At 37.8% G+C, this 16452-nt stretch overlaps 1 protein-coding gene across 1 annotated transcript; it reads right to left on the bottom strand.

The window, feature by feature from the left end:
* Positions 1-11905: 11905 nt before the first annotated feature.
* LOC148110290 (keratin-associated protein 22-1-like) lies at positions 11906-16452 on the bottom strand. The gene is made up of 2 exons (XM_087861871.1): positions 16403-16452; positions 11906-12035 (listed from the first exon to the last, which is right to left on the bottom strand). Exons 1-2 carry the CDS (start codon positions 16450-16452, stop codon positions 11906-11908), a joined length of 180 nt encoding a protein of 59 aa, XP_087717997.1.

Here is a 16452-nt window from a genome sequence, read left to right as displayed (position 1 = left end):
TTATTATTACTATCCCATTTGCAGATAGAGCAACTGAGGCACACCATTATAGTGGTCACAAAGCTACAAATGGTAGAAATAAGATTTGAAACCAGAGAGCTGATTTCAGAAATTTTATTCATATCTATTATGTTCTACTGACTCCTATGAAGTCATCTTACCAAGAACATAAGATTAGAGGGCTAGTTCACATAATCATTGAGTTAAGCTCTGAGCTTTATTGCATTAACAAAAAGCTGGCCATTAGTAATATGTTTCTCATAGTGCAAGATATTTTACCAAGACTTCATTGTTTGTTGGGGAAAATCTATTAGTGCCATGAAAGATATCTTTGCCAGTATTATTAAAGAAATGCCTATATTCATCTTTGAGTCAAAACACAAATATTACAAATACGTTGAATTTTAAAGAGAACTCTTTCATGAAAATGCAATTTTATAAAGGAAATAAAATCTCATTTCTACTTTCTGGCTATAGATTCAGGACGTAAATTTGAAAATTGATGTAGAGTCATAAAAGGAAATATTAATGTAAATGAGAAAGAAAAGCCCAGTTTTCTCAGGCCTGGTGTTCCAGAATTTCAAACTACTGGCTTTTTGTCAGTAGTCTCATGAAGTTGAGTGATACTTTTTGCCTTTTCTTAGTAAGTCACTTCTCATGTGAAAATAAGGAAAATCCCTAAAGGAAAAAAAAATGAGTTTGGAACAGAAAAGAAGAGATGGAGAATCTCAACTTAAGGCAGATTATAATGACCTGTTGAATGCCAGCCAAAAGAAGGCGGGTTGTTTGGAGGTCAGGATGTCTACTACAAATGCTATTTCTTGTCATAAACACTAGTTACAAATTGCTAACTTGAAGGTCTCGTATAAGGAGGGTTTTGAAGCGGGGACAACTGATTCTTTTTTTTTTTTTTTTTTAAGATTTTATTTATTTATGTGACAGAGAGACAGCCAGCGAGAGAGGGAACACAGCAGGGGGAGTGGGAGAGGAAGAAGCAGGCTCATAGCGGAGGAGCCCGATGTGGGACTCGATCCCGCTACGCCGGGATCACGCCCTGAGCCGAAGGCAGACGCTTTAACGACTGCGCTACCCAGGCGCCTCGGGACAACTGATTCTTATTAATGACTCACAAATGATTCAATGTGGCTAAATAATAGCAAATGTCATTGCCCCCAAAGCCCTACCCTAAAACCAGGAGTCAACAAGTTACTCACAGAGGTCTTGCGAAGTAACCAATGAGAAGACTTGTGTGGTGGATCCCACCCACATCGAGGGTATATAAAAGGTCTCTGCAGGGGGCAGTTGTCCACACTGAAGTGACACTTCTCCTCTCTTTCTCTACCCAACCTCAACAACCAATACCATGTGTGGCAGCTACTACGGAAACTCCTGCGGGGGCTGTGGCTACGGACGCTGCGGCTACGGACGCTGCGGCTATGGAGGCTGCGGTTATGGAGGCTGCGGCTATGGAGGCTATGGTTATGGAGGCTGCGGCTATGGAGGCTGCGGCTATGGAGGCTGCGGCTATGGAGGCTGCGGCTACGGAGGCTGCGGCTACGGAGGCCTGGGCTGTGGCTATGGCTCCAGCTATGGCTGTGGCTTCCGCAGACTGGGCTGTGGCTACGGCTGTGGCTCTGGCTGTGGCTACGGCTATGGCTCCCGCTCCGTCTGTGGCTATGGATGCAGCTCCGGCTACGGCTCTGGCTTTGGCTGCTACTAACTGAGGTCGCCATGGGAGACTGTCACCCTCCACACCTGGACGTGGGAGTCACCAGTTCGGAGCCCCACACGTTCTGAGCCTTTCCCTTGGGTGATGATAGCCTGCATGCTGAAAGTCTAGCACGGTCTGTTGTTGCCTACAGCCTAACCTACAGATTCCCCGAATTTACACAGGAAGTGGGAGATGGTGAAATTCACCTGTGACCCCCACAGTTCTGTTTTCATCAGGATGATGGTGTCAGAGCAACCGCCTCGATGATATTCAGGCTGGAGCTCATTTCTGTGTTGACCTAATAAACTTGTCCAATCCAAACAGCAACCCTGGTTTTATGTCAGTCATTCGATGCCTAGGATTAACATTTTTGTTCATTTCTGTTTTCAAGAAAGCTAACACTTACTTTATTTAGGAGGTATTTTTCTCTTATTATTTTTAGGTCAGTTGTCTTGGAAAAGTAATTTTTTTCTTGTAAACTTCAGTTTCAAGACTAACACTAAATCAAGTATTACTTATGTTAGCTTAAGCATTGCCTGGCATATAGTACATAATAAAGAAAAAAATTAATTTCCCCAACTTTCATATTCACGTTCCTTAAAATAAATGAACATTGTTCCTATATCCGTCTCTTCTTCTTCCTCTTCTTCTTCCTTTTTTTTTTTTTTTTACATTTTATTTATTTATTTGAGAGAAAGAGACCGCGAGAGAGCGCGCATGAGTGCGGGGTGGGGGGGGGGGGTAGAGGGAGAGGGAGAAGGAGGCTCCCACTGAAGAGAGAGCTTGATGCGGGACTTGATCCCAAGACCCTGGGATCATGACCTGAGCCTAAGGCAGACACTTAACTGACTGAGCCACCCAGGCACCCTATCCTTCTCTTCTTTTAATCTACCATTTTAAAGGTATCGCTGTTTGCCATGCATGGTGAGCCATCATATTTGGATAACTCTATTTCAGATGTAGGCTGAAAAGTTTCAGGGTCTCATGAGATTTCAGTTCAAGATGTTGGATGGGGGCTGTGGTCATGCCCGAGGCTTAGCTGGGGGTGGATTCCTTTCCAGACTCATGCTGCTGTTGGCTGATCTCAGGTCATTGTACTTGTAGGAAAGAAAGGCCCATTTTCTTGCTGGTTTTTGGCCAGAGGCTCTTGCAGGCTCTCTGCTGGAAGTCACCCTCAGCTACAAAATGTTGCCCATAGTTCCTGGCTAAGTAAATTTCCAACATGGCTGCTTGTTTTCTCAGAACCAGCAAGGAAGAAGAATGACTCTAGTAAGATGAATGCTACGATCTTATGTGACATAATCACACACAACCATTTACATTTGCCATATTTTATTGGTTACGAAGCAAGTCACGGGTCTCCCTCATATTCACAGGGAGGGGTCCTATAAGGGCATTTGCATCAAGAGGCAGGAATCAAGGGGGCATGCAGTGAATCTGCCTACCACAGACTCAATATTATTCATCCTTCATCATAGGCATTATCAAGTTGTCCTTCATTTTCAATGCTCTTCAACAACGTAGGTAATATTAGCACCATCTCGTCCTCTAATTTGGTAGAATTCTGAGAGATCTCTGCGTCTTGGATTTTAGGTGAATTATTTGTTAATAATTTTCTTTATTACTTCCAAGGAAAGTGGACTGTTTTTGATTTCTAAATCGAATGGTACCCATTTTAGTAATACATATTTTCCCAGGAAATTATCTATTTCATCTAGGTTTTCAAATTTATATACATAGAGCTCTGAAAAGTTGTATCATATGATGTTTAAAATTTCTTCTATTTTAATGTTCCCTCTTGCTATTTATTTTTTATATGGTTTCTGTCTCTTTTTTTTCTTCAAGTTATCAAGTTCTGTTAATTCTTTCATTTGGTTCATTATTTAAGTCACCTTTTTTTCTGAACATCTGCCTCATTAATTTCTGCTTTACTATTTATTATTTCTAACTTTGTGCCTTCTTTTTTAACATTTTCTTTGTGTTATAAAATATAATATTATGAAATATTAATTTATTTCCTTTCATTTTTTACTGATGAAAGTGTTCATGCTATGAATTTTTCTCTAAAAACTGCCTTAAATATTTCTTATAGACCCTGTTATGGGCCATTTTCATTATTATTAATTATTTAAAAATGTGTCATTTCATTCATATGACCTCCCTTTCTCACCTGAGAATTTTTTAATGGAAGGCTTTTTATTTTCCATGTTAATGGGTGTTTTTGTTTTTGTTTTTTTTCACTGATTTTATTTTTAAAGGGCTTTCTGTTCTTTGTTTTTGTTAGCAACTATTAGTTTTGTTGTCTGACATCAGAGAGTATTTCTTTACTAGTATTTCTACTTTACAAAACTTAGTAATGCTTTCTGTGTGACAAAATACGTGGTCAGTTTTCGTGGATGTTCTGTGGGAGCTGAGAAGAAGGTTTATTCTCTATTATTAGAGTATATTATTTTAGGGTATAAAGTCAACATAGAGCCATAAAAGCTATCTTTATTGATAACATTGTTATATTGATAATATTGATAATGTTACTTTTTCCACTCCATTTGTCTTGTTCTGAAAGTGCTGTTTTAGAGTCTCCCATTACTAGTGTGCTTCTATCTATGTCTTGGTTTCATATAACCATATCTTCACAAAGAGGGTGTGCATATTATTTGGTGTATATATGTTGGTAAGTGTGAGATATTTCTTTTTTTTTCCCTCCAAGTTTTTATTTAAATTCCAGTTAGTTCACAATAGTGCAATATTAGTTTCAGGTGTAGAATTTAGTGATTTCTCACTTACGTACAACACCCACCCAGTGCTCATCACTACAAAGTGCCCTCCTTAATCCCCATCACCTGCTTAACCCATCCCTCCACCGAACCTCCCCTCCAGCAACCCTCAGTTTTTTCTCTATAGTTAAGAGTCTGTTTTATGGTTTGCCTCTCTTTTTTCCCCCGTGTTCATTTGTTTTATTTCTTAAATTCCACATACGAGAGAACTTGCATTTCTCTGACTTATTTTGCTTAGCATTATACTTTCTAGTTCCATCCATGTCATTGCAAAGAGCAAGATTTCATTCTTTTTTATGGCTGAGTAATAGGGAACAGAACAGAAAACCCAGAAATGAATCCAGAGCTATATGGTCAACTAATCTTCAACAAACCAGGAAAGAATATCCAATGGGAAAGACAGTCTCTTCTACGTAAGATATTGGGAAAACTGAACAGCAACATGCAGAAGAATGAAACTGGACCACTATCATACACCACACACAAAAATAAATTCAAAATGGATGAAAGACCTAAATGTGAGACAGGAAACCATCAAAATCCTGGAGAAGAACACAGGTAGTAACTTCTTTGACATTGACTGTAACAACTTCTTACTAGATATGTTGCCAAAGACAAGGGAAACCAAAGCAAAAATGAACTGTTAAGACTTCATCAAGGAAAAAAAGCTTCTGTACAGCAAAGGACAACCAATAAAACTAAAAGGCTACCTATGAAATGGGAGAAATATTTTCAAATGACATCTTTGATAAAGGGCTAGTATCCAAAATCTATAAAGAACTTATGAAACTCAATACCCCGAAAACAAATAATCCAGTTAAAAATGGGCAGAAGACATGAATAGGCATTTTTCCAAAGACGACATACAGATGGCCAACAGACACGTGAAAACATGCTCAACATCACTCATCATCAGGGAAGTACAAATGAAAACTACCATGAGATGCCACCGTACACCCATCAGGATTGCTAAAATTAACAACACAGGAAACAACAGGTGTTGGTGAGGCTGTGGAGAAAGGGGAACCCTCTTGCTCTGTTGATGGGAATGCAAACTGGTGCAGCCACTGTAGAGAACAGTATGGAGGTTCCTCAAAAAGTTAAAAATAGAACTACCCTATGATCCAGCAATTGCACTACTAGGTATTTGCCCAAAGGATACAAAAATACTGATTCGAAGGGACACACACACACACACACAGATGTTTACAGCAGAATTATCTACACTAGCCAAATTATGGAAAAGCTCAAATACCTATCGATTAATGAATGGATAAAGAAGATGTGACACATATGAATAAAATATTTCTTGTGATTTGTTTAGAATTTGCATGACAAAGCTCTCTTCTTTGTCATAGTTAATGATTTTGGGCCTGAATTCTATTTGGTTGATATCAGGGTTTCTATGTTTTCTTGTGACATTTTGCCCAGACACCTTCGTATATGCCTCCATTTTTCGTTATTCTGAATCATTTTGTTTAGGTATATATACAGCATATAGTGATGTTTTGCTTCATAAGCCAAATTTAAAATGTTTTCTTTAATAAATAAATGAAGCCAATTCATATGTATTGATAAGACTGATATGTTTCAAAACTCAATACACTTTAATAAATTTAAAAAATGGCATTTGAATGGTTTGTAGTTTTCTAGTTGTTACTTGGGTTAACAATTTTAATGTGCTAAGTTCTTCCTTTTCTTTTTTTCTTTTTTTTTTTTTTATTTATTTATTCGACAGAGATAGAGACAGCCAGCGAGAGAGGGAACACAAGCAGGGGGAGTGGGAGAGGAAGAAGCAGGCTCATAGCGGAAGAGCCTGATGTGGGGCTCGATCCCATAACGCCGGGATCATGCCCTGAGCCGAAGGCAGGCGCTTAACCGCTGTGCCACCCAGGTGCCCCAAGTTCTTCCTTTTCTTGTTCAACATTTTATTATGTGATATACTAGTTATATTCATATTCTTAACTTCCACTGTTGTGTATACAATAGCAGATTAATTTGTTCTTCTCTCTCCCTCTCCTGCTATTCCCTTGTCTTTTAGTTGGTTTATTACTACTACTTTGTCATCACAACATATTTGTATATTATTAATCCTCAAATTTAATCCATGTGTTTGATTTGGTTATATATTACACTAAATATATACCACTGCACACACACACATATGTAGTCACATATACGTATATGTTTATACACAGACATGTAAATATACACATATCTATATCTATGTGTCTCCAACATTTTGCTGCATTTCTTCTACACTGGTGTTACTCTAATACATTGTTACATGAAAGACAGCTTCATTAGATATAAGTCTTTAGTTAATGCTTGCTTTTATTAGTCTTTAAATGCTCTCTCTTCTTTGAGTATAACTTTTGAAAATTCTGATTAATAGCTTAATTCTTTATCCTTTGTAAATTATTTGATTGTCTAAAAGCCTTGAGTAAGCCTTCTTTGTCATTGAAATATAATATTTCAATAGCATGTATCTTATGATTAATAATTTTGAATTAATATTCTGTTACCATTAGGACCTGTCAATGAGTATTTTTAGATCAAACAAAATAAACACCAAAAATGCATCATAATTAAATACTTGACAAGTAATGGCAAAGAAAAAAGTCTTGAAAGTATCCAGAGAGACACAACACATTATCTAAAGAATAACAGCAATTTGAATGACAGTTGCTTTGTCATCTGAATGGAGTAATGAAAAATGGCATAGTAGTTATCAAATGGTGAAAGAGAAGAAATGTCATCCATGTATTTTACATCTTGCAAAACTATCTTTCAAAAATGAAGGGGAAACAGTCAAAAAAACTAGGAGGCAGCCCACAGAATGGGAGAATATATTTGCAAATGATACTACAGATAAAAGACTGGTATCCAAGATCTACAAAGAACTTCTCAAACTCAATACATGAGAAACAAATAAACAAATCATAAAATGGGCAGAAGATATGAACAGACACTTTTCCAATGAAGACATACAAATGGCTAACAGAGACATGAAAAAATATTCAAAATCATTAGCCATCAGGGAACTTCAAATCAAAACCACACTAAGATACCACCTTACTCCAGTTAGAATGGCAAAAATTGACAAGGCAAGAAACAACAATTGTTGGAGAGGATGTGGAAAAAGGGGATCCCTCCTACATTGTTGGTGGGAACGCAAGCTGGTACAGCCACTCTGGAAAACAGTGTGGAGGTCCCTTAAAAAGCTAAAAATTGAGCTGTCCTATGATCCAGCCATTGCACTACTGGGTATTTACCCCAAAGATACAGACGTAGTGAAGAGAAGGGCCATATGCACCCCAATATTCATAGCAGCTCTGTCCACAATAGCTAAATTGTGGAAGGAGCTGAGATGCCCTTCAACAGATGACTGGATTAAGAAGTTGTGGTCCATATATACAATGGAATATTATTCAGCTATCAAAAAGAATGATTTCTCAACATTTGCTGCAACATGGACGGCACTGGAGGAGATAATGCTAAGTGAAATAAGTCAAGCAGAGAAAGACAATTATCCTATGGTTTCTCTCAGCTATGGAACATAAGAACTAGGAAGATTGGTAGGAGAAGAAAGGGATAAAGAAAGGGGGGTAATCAGAAGGCGGAATGAAGCATGAGAGACTATAAACTCTGAGAAACAAACTGAGGGCTTCAGAGGGGAGGGGGTGGGGGAATGGAATAGGCTGGTGATGGGTAGTAAGGAGGGCACGTATTGCTTGGTGCACTGGGTGTTATACGCAACTAATGAATCATCGAACTTTACATCAAAAACCAGGGATGTACTGTATGGTGACTAACATAATATAATAAAAAAAATTTAAAAAAAAGAATGAAGGGGAAATAAAAACATCCTCAGAAGGAAAAAAAATAATTTGTCATTAGCAAACCTACATTTAAAGATTGACTTGAAAATTTCTCTGAACAGAAAAGAAATGCTAAAGGAAGGGGTCTTGAAACATCAAGAAAGCACAATGGAAAAAACAAGAATATGAGTACCTACAATAGACTAATCTCTTCCTCATGAGTTTTAGAAATCATGTTTGGTGGTTGAAATAAAAATTATAACGCTATAATCAAGGCAATAATAGTAAAACAAGACATGATAAGGGGATCTAAATCCAAGTAAATGCCCAACACTTCACTTGTGGCCATAAATATTGATACCAATACACTGTTATAAGTTGCATGTGCATATTGTAATACCCAGAGGAAGCATTATAAAAACTATGCAAATATATGCACTCAAAATGCCATAAATAAATTAAGATGCAATACTATGAAATGTTCAAAAAACATAGAAAGGCAAGAAAAAGAAACAGAGTAACAAGAATTAGAAACAAATAGAAAACAAATAATAAAATGACAGACTTAAATGCTAGCATATTAATAATTACATTGAATAGGCATGATCTAAATACATCAGCCAAAAGACAAAGATTGGAAAAGTGGATTAAAAAATCCAACATGACCTTTCTATATTCTTTTTAGAAGAAACTTACTTCAAATTCATTGACATAGGCAGGCTACAAGTAAAAGGATGAAAAAGTTACGTCATGCAATCGTTAATAAACTAAAGCAGGAGGTGGCTATTTTAACACCAGATAAAATAGACCTCAGACCAAAGAAAATTGCTAAAGACAAAGAGACATATTACATATGGTATAAGGATTAATCCACCAGGAAGAAATAATAATTCTAAGTGTACACCAAACAATAGAGTTTCAAAATATATGAATACGAAGTGATAGAATTGAAAAAAGAAATAGAGAAATTTACAATTATACTTGGGTATTTTCAGCTCACCTTCTGAGAAACTGATAGAACTAGTATGCAGAAAATCACCTGGGGACAGATGATCTGAGCAACACAATCAGAGAAAAGAGTTTTTCATATATAGAATTCTTCACCCAGCAATGAGAATATATATATTTTCAATGAAAGTATGTATATATTTTGAGGCCAGTCTTTAAGGTTTTCCCTGCACCCAGGAGGGCTGCTCTTAGCTGTCTTTCCCCCTGGTTCTCTCTGATAAACCTGCTGGCCTATGGCTTAGCTTGTTGCTGTCACAGAGCAACAAAGTTCCTCTTAATTGCTCATCCTCAAAATCCATGTTGTTTTCAAGCATACCCTTAAGCTTGAATTTCCCACACACTATTCTAAATAAACTAGTTCATTTGAGGAAAGAGTCAGAGCTCTCTGTTTTTGTGGCTTGCCTCTTGCTTTGTGCAAAATATCTGAACAGCTACTCCAAAACTGGGGATAGGAACAGTTGCTTGCTTATTCTCTCATAAAGACACATCTGTATTACTAGCAATCCCTGGGCTTGGGCGGTCGCCTCTAGCTTTTTAAGCCTGATGCACTTGTGATGAAACCTCCTTCCTATGAGCGGCCTAGGGTGATGGAAAGCAAGACAGGGCCTCAAGATTGTTAGCTTGTAGGGTGATCGGTAGAGCTTGGCACTACAAGAGGGAACCGGGTAGATGAAGGGAACCACATCCCTTTGGCCATGTTCACTTGGAATTTAGCCACTGCAACATAGAACAAGAGACCATGAGATATACTAATGGTCTGCCCAGATAGGAGAGATAATGTAGCCTTCGACAAGGGGAGGGAATACTGTTTTTGTGGCCTCCTCTGCCCAGAGTTGAGCTTCTGCCATGTTAACTTGGAGGAGGGAGGATGGAAAGGACAGATTGTGGCTTAAAAAGATCAAGACTCTCACTAAACCTAGATTCAGTTGATTGTCTTGAATGAATGTTTCTTCATTTGTTTTGTGTCCTTAGGGCAATTTCCAAAGACCTGAATTTTTTTAAGTATGTAACGTATCTGAAGAAGGCCTGATATCTGACGGCCACTTTTTTAAGTATGGTGGGATTGAGTCAAAAGTCACAGCTTCTACATGGCTTCCACTCTCATCTTTTGACCACTGTAACACAGGGCCCTCTGTTGACCTGCCTATTAAGACTGCTGCCCACTATGGCAGGACCGAAGTTAAGCCTATTAGAAAAGGGACTTACCTTAGTGTCTCTCCTTCCAGTTTCACTGCCTGTCAATGTCCGGAGATGTCAGGGGGGCACAGCGCTATGTGTTGCCTGTTTTCAATTGGTGGAGGATAAACAGACAACCCTGTATGATTCCTTCCTCTGAAGGCCTTCATGAAACACACATTTCTTAGCTGGTTAAGAGTTTAGCCAGCTTCATACTTTAATAGCCATTCAGAAAGTAATTTTGGATGGATCTTAAATTAGTTGTAGAAGCCCCTAATTCTAACATTAGTCACTAAAAGTTTAGAAGATAATGTTGCCTTATACTTTATCATTATTGATGTCATCATTAACACTTGATGAGTGGAATGAACATGGACCAAGCTAGAAGGATCAAGGCTACACTCTCCAGCCTCCAGTTTGGATCAGACTTGTGTTTGGTGAATTTGGTCTACCTAAGCCACGGCTTTGTTATGAAGGATAAAAGCTCGTGGGCTTGAAGGCAGGGAAATATCAACTTCTGCGATAAATTTAGTGAAGCTGACTTAAACTCAGTCATGTCTCTGTGCCAGCAGAGGATAGCCACCTGTGCAGCCACCACACATAGCTTGAGTTCAAAGCTATATTTTGTCAGTGAGTAAAAAGAAACAGCCATGATATATGATTTAGGGGAACACAGTTACAGTTGCCTGGAGCCACAAATTCAACTGCTGAGTATCCAAAAAAAATGAAATTGGATGAAGTGTTAAGAAAGGGGGTGCTGTTTTTAACCAATGATTTTAGTCAAACATTGGCTACACTGAAGATGAGGCTTTGATAAGATCAAGGTATATTATAGTAGCTTTTGGATCTTCTCATGAAAACACATTTTGCAAAAGTGCGGGTTGAATATAGCTATCAGTCAGGCCTAACACATCCGTATCATCAACTGTAGATTGCCAAAGGGTGATCAAACTCTTTCTCTGTCTTTCACATATACACAGACACATACACATACAGCAGCAGACATTATATACATATATAATACATAAGCTGTGCATTTGTAATATTATATACTGCATATATAATATTACATAATATATATAATATATATGCTGTGCTATATGATGTATATAATATATGCTGTGCATTTGTAGTATAAGATTACTTTCAATGAAAAATGACTTTAGACATTTTCCCAAATGGAGATAGTTCAGGTTGCTTATATTTAATCATGTACTAATAACACGACATTGAGGTTTTTGTTTTAAATTGTTGGAAACTCCAGATAATTGACCAAAGAAATTCTGACGTGGTATTGTAGGCTAAGATCTGGTTGTCCTTGAACAGCCCATAATATCATGATTACAAATAATAGAGGAGATATACATAGTGCCTCACAGGACAATGATCTAAAGAGTTCAGCAATCTAGAATTTCTTAGAAGAATCCAGAAGACCAGAATCTTTCATAGCAGCATGGATGGTGAGGGGCATATCCATAGCCACCAGAGGCACATCCCAGGCCTTCATGGCCATACCTCAGGCCACCATAGTAGTTGCTGTGGAAGCTCAAGTGTGAGAAGAAGGCTCAGAGAAGCAGAGTCAGTTTCTAGAGTTTGAAGTTTGTCATCTACACAGGACCTTATAAACCAACTGAGTGGTAGGTGGGGCAAACCACAGGAACTGTTGGATCCGTGTTTCAAACTAATTGACATTAAAACCATCTCAAGAATTTCTCATAGCTAATGTATCCAAGACAACTTTGTTGTGTGTCACAAGGCCTGTAATGAAATCATACGCCTTTGATGAGAGAGTCTTCCGTTTTGGTGACTTACTTATTCCGGATCCCAAATTTGGACTATGTTACTGCTACCACAGCATCATATAACCCATGCAGATTCTACCTGTTGAAAATCCTAGCTTTATTTAATAATATACGTCTTATACCTGCATATTTGCTGCCTTGGGAACAAAAGGGTAGTTTCAAAGGGAAAAAGGATGGAAAGATTGTGGAAGAGAAGACATGGTGCCAGGACTCACTTGTAAACACTGAATGACTAAGTGTTTTATGTTTTTTTTGTGGAGCAATGTTATTAGCTTTGGTTTATACTTCACATATCCATGTATACATGACCCCAAACCATGACAGAGCCCTTGAAGTTTGACCCCATTAGCCCTGAATACATAGAAAAAGAGAGACTTATTTGACTAGAAATTTGAGTTTTAATGGATTCCAAAAACTCTCAAATGATTTATTGATGTCACGCACCACTGGATATGTTGCACTGAAAAAGACGTATCTCTTTTGGTATTCTCGGTCAAAATATACAACCTCAATCTAGGTGTGATAAGACTTCAGAGAAACCCAAACCGGGGAATATTCTACAAAACACTCAACTCTTTCAAACTGTCCAGGCCATGAAAGCCAATAAAGACAGAGGAACTGTCACTAATTAAAGAGACTAAAAAAGTCCTACAACTAAATGCAATGTGATTTGGATTATGGAAAAGAAAAAAGATATGAATGGAAAAAAACGATGAAATAAAAGCTATAGTTAAGAGTATTATATAAAGTTAATTTCTTTGACTTGATAAGTGTACTAGGGTTATGAAAGACATTAACACTAGGGAACATTGAGTGCTGGGTCTATAAGAATTTTCTGTACTATTTTGGAACTTTCTATAGGGCTAAAGTTATTCCAAAATATGACATTTAAAGGAAATATAAAAATCATCTTTCATTTCATCAATTTGATCATTTACTAATTCACTTATCAAACTTTATTGAGAACCAATTATATAGTAGGCACTACTTTTTTTTTTTTTTTAAAGATTTTTATTTATTTATTTGACAGAGACAGCCAGCTAGAGACGGAACACAAGCAGGGGGAGTGGGAGAGGAAGAAGCAGATTCATAGCGGAGGAGCCTGATGTGGGGCTCGATCCCATAACGCCGGGATCACGCCCTGAGCCGAAGGCAGACGCTTAACCGCTGTGCCACCCAGGCGCCCCTACTTTTTTATTTGAAGATTATTTGTTTATTTGAGAGAGAGAGAGAGAGAGAGAGAAAACAGTTGGGGGAGGGGCAGAGGGAGAAGGAGAGTGAGAATCTTAAGCAGGTTCCTCACCTATGGCGATGCCCCATGACCTTGGGGCTTGATCCCATGACCCTGAGATCATGACCTGAGCAGAATTCAAGAGTTGGATGCTTACTCAACTGAGCCACCCAAGCGCCCCAATACCAGGCACTATTATGAGCACTGGGATGGAGCAATGGATAGGACAGGCAAGGACACTATTGTGATGGAGCTTATATTCTAGATTAAGCAGGGGCAGGTAATTCAAGACATACAAAGATTAAGTGAATTAGATAATTTCAAATAGTGATGAGTCTGTGTAAATAATAAATCAAGATGAACCAAGGAAAACTTAGTTGTTGGTGAAGGATTACTTCAGACTGAGTGGTCAGGGAAAGCCTCACTGAGAGAACCAAGAGAGAAGACGAAGCCATTCTCACTATTACTTCAAGAGCTCAAAGGCAGAGCCTTTAAGGTGGAAATAAGCAGGCCCATCTGAAGAGCTGAGAAGCCACCGTGATCTATATATTGTAATGGACAGGAGCAGGGTGAGCAGATGAGCTCATAGATGTAGTCAAGGCTGTGGCATGCAGGGTCATGTCAGCTGTGTTTTCTAAGCTTCGGGTTGCCAGATGCAGCAAACAAATATTATTCAAATTTAACTGCACGGCTGGTACATACTCTAGCCATCCTAATGTGGGCAGCCATTGAAGGATTATGGTCAGGGAGGGTCATGATCTGATCTGTGCCATGCATGCTTTGAGACCTAGAAGCAAAGAATGAAGAAGTCTGAGTAGTATAAAGAATCATCAACTTAATTTTGTCTTGTTAAATTTCTTTTTTTTTTTTTTTTAAAGATTTTATTTATTTATTTGACAGAGAGAGACAGCCAGCGAGAGAGGGAACACAAGCAGGGGGAGTGGGAGAGGAAGAAGCAGGCTCCCAGAGAAGCAGGGAGCCCGATGTGGGGCTCGATCTCAGAAAGCCGGGATCACGCCCTGAGCTGAAGGCAGACACTTAAAAACTGAGCCACCCAGGTGCCCCAGTCTTGTTAAATTTCTAATAAAGAGTAATATATGAAGATATAGATATATAATATATACACACATATATAATATATATAATATATATACACATATATAATATATAATATATATACATTATATAATATATATATACACACATACACATTTATATATATTAAGATTGGAAATATATGAAATTATATATATGTATATATGTACATATATCCATTACATACATATATACATAAAATATAAAATATATATAACAAGATTGGAAATATAAATTGAGACTGATTGGAGAAAAGAATATATCCCAAGCAATCCATCTAACAAGAGTTTAGGTAGAGACTAGAGACCATAGGTGAGGCAAACAGCTAGTGAGGCATTCTCACATTTGAGGGTAAAATCTGAGGAGAAAAGAGAAAGGACGCTGAGAAGGAGCAGCTGCTGAGGCTGGCATTCAACCAAGTGTGCATGGCAGGAGGAAGGTAAAGGTTGGCGATCCTCTCAGGAGTGAAGAGAGAAGTTGGGGAATCTGACCGCTGCTGAGAAGCTGAACAAAATACTTGACCTCTAGATCTGTCAGGACGGAGGTCCTGATGATCTCCGTAAGAGGGGTCTCAGGAGAGTAGTGGAGAGGAAAGATCAAAACACAGGAGCAGAGAGAGAAAGGGTTCTTAGAACACTGCCGTGGAAATACGCTTGTGAGGTTCTGTTAGGAAGCGGAATACAGAAATGGGGATTAGTCTGAGGAGTGCGAAGAGTGAAAGAAAGCTTGTTTAGTTTCTGATTATGGAGTATATATGAGAATTGAGTTTATGCAGAACAGCACAGCCACCAGAAAAGATAGGAAAGAAAAGAATGGCATGCACTTGAAGCTCTCATGCTATGATCAAAGAGAACAACTTAATTCTCCAGAAGGAACGCTTTAATTTTGGGAATTAATTTCTAAAATTAAGAATCTAGGGAGAAAAAAACTCTAGCAAATGTTATTAGAGACATCGTTTGTACAAAATACAATGTATTCGATATGCTTTTAAATAAAATATAAAAAAACAGGTTAATTATAGTTTTTTTTTTAATTAACTGATTGCAATTCAGGTCTACCAAATTTAGGCAATGTTCTAAGAACTTAACTATATTTAAAGAAGAATAAAAATCATGCTATTTCAACTAGTTTTTGCTAAAAACTTATTGCTCACAAGGCTCTGAACTGTGAGAATTGACTATTGCAATTTTCTATATGGAAAATTTGAATATAATGGGGTGAGGATGTCCTCCGCCTATAATATCTTGATCCAGCAGAGAGAGACTAAAATTTCACGATAATGTGGTGCTTTACAAAAACGCACCTACCAAGAAACACACATGGAAAGTACATTCAAAGACATACGATCACTGAGTAGATGAATGTGTTGATGCGATCGTTAGTACGAAATTTTTTTTTGTTTCATTAAGATGCTATTTTCTTTTAACTCATTTGAAATAGTTACCATGTAAGATGAAGGCGTTATTTGAAACACTTGTGTTCTTATTCTGATGATCTCCAGAGAGAGTTGATTAAAATGCAGAGGGTGTCTAACTTTCTTGAGCCATGTTCCCCGTGATATAAACCATTACCAAGTCCATTCTATAAGCCCAGCCTAAGGTTACTTGAAGGAATACATAAAATGATATTTTGCTGAAGAACTGTAATTAAATATCAAAAATCAGTGTGGCTGATAATAAGCTAAGCTTATTGGATAGTTACTTCAAATATTGACTAATTGTTGCATATACAATTAGGATTAAAAAAAAAAGAAGAAAAAAATTGCCTTCCACAGAATAACTTACTTTTTCTTGTCTTTCAGTAGAAGTTGGACATAAATGAGAATAAAACTCAT

Source organism: Ursus americanus, chromosome 4 (assembly GCF_024610735.1).
Source record: "Ursus americanus isolate L20-20 chromosome 4, mUrsAme1.1.p, whole genome shotgun sequence".
In the NCBI taxonomy this organism is placed as follows: domain Eukaryota; kingdom Metazoa; phylum Chordata; class Mammalia; order Carnivora; family Ursidae; genus Ursus; species Ursus americanus.
Note: the sequence above shows the minus strand (reverse complement) of the source record. Positions and strands in the feature narration are given on the sequence as shown.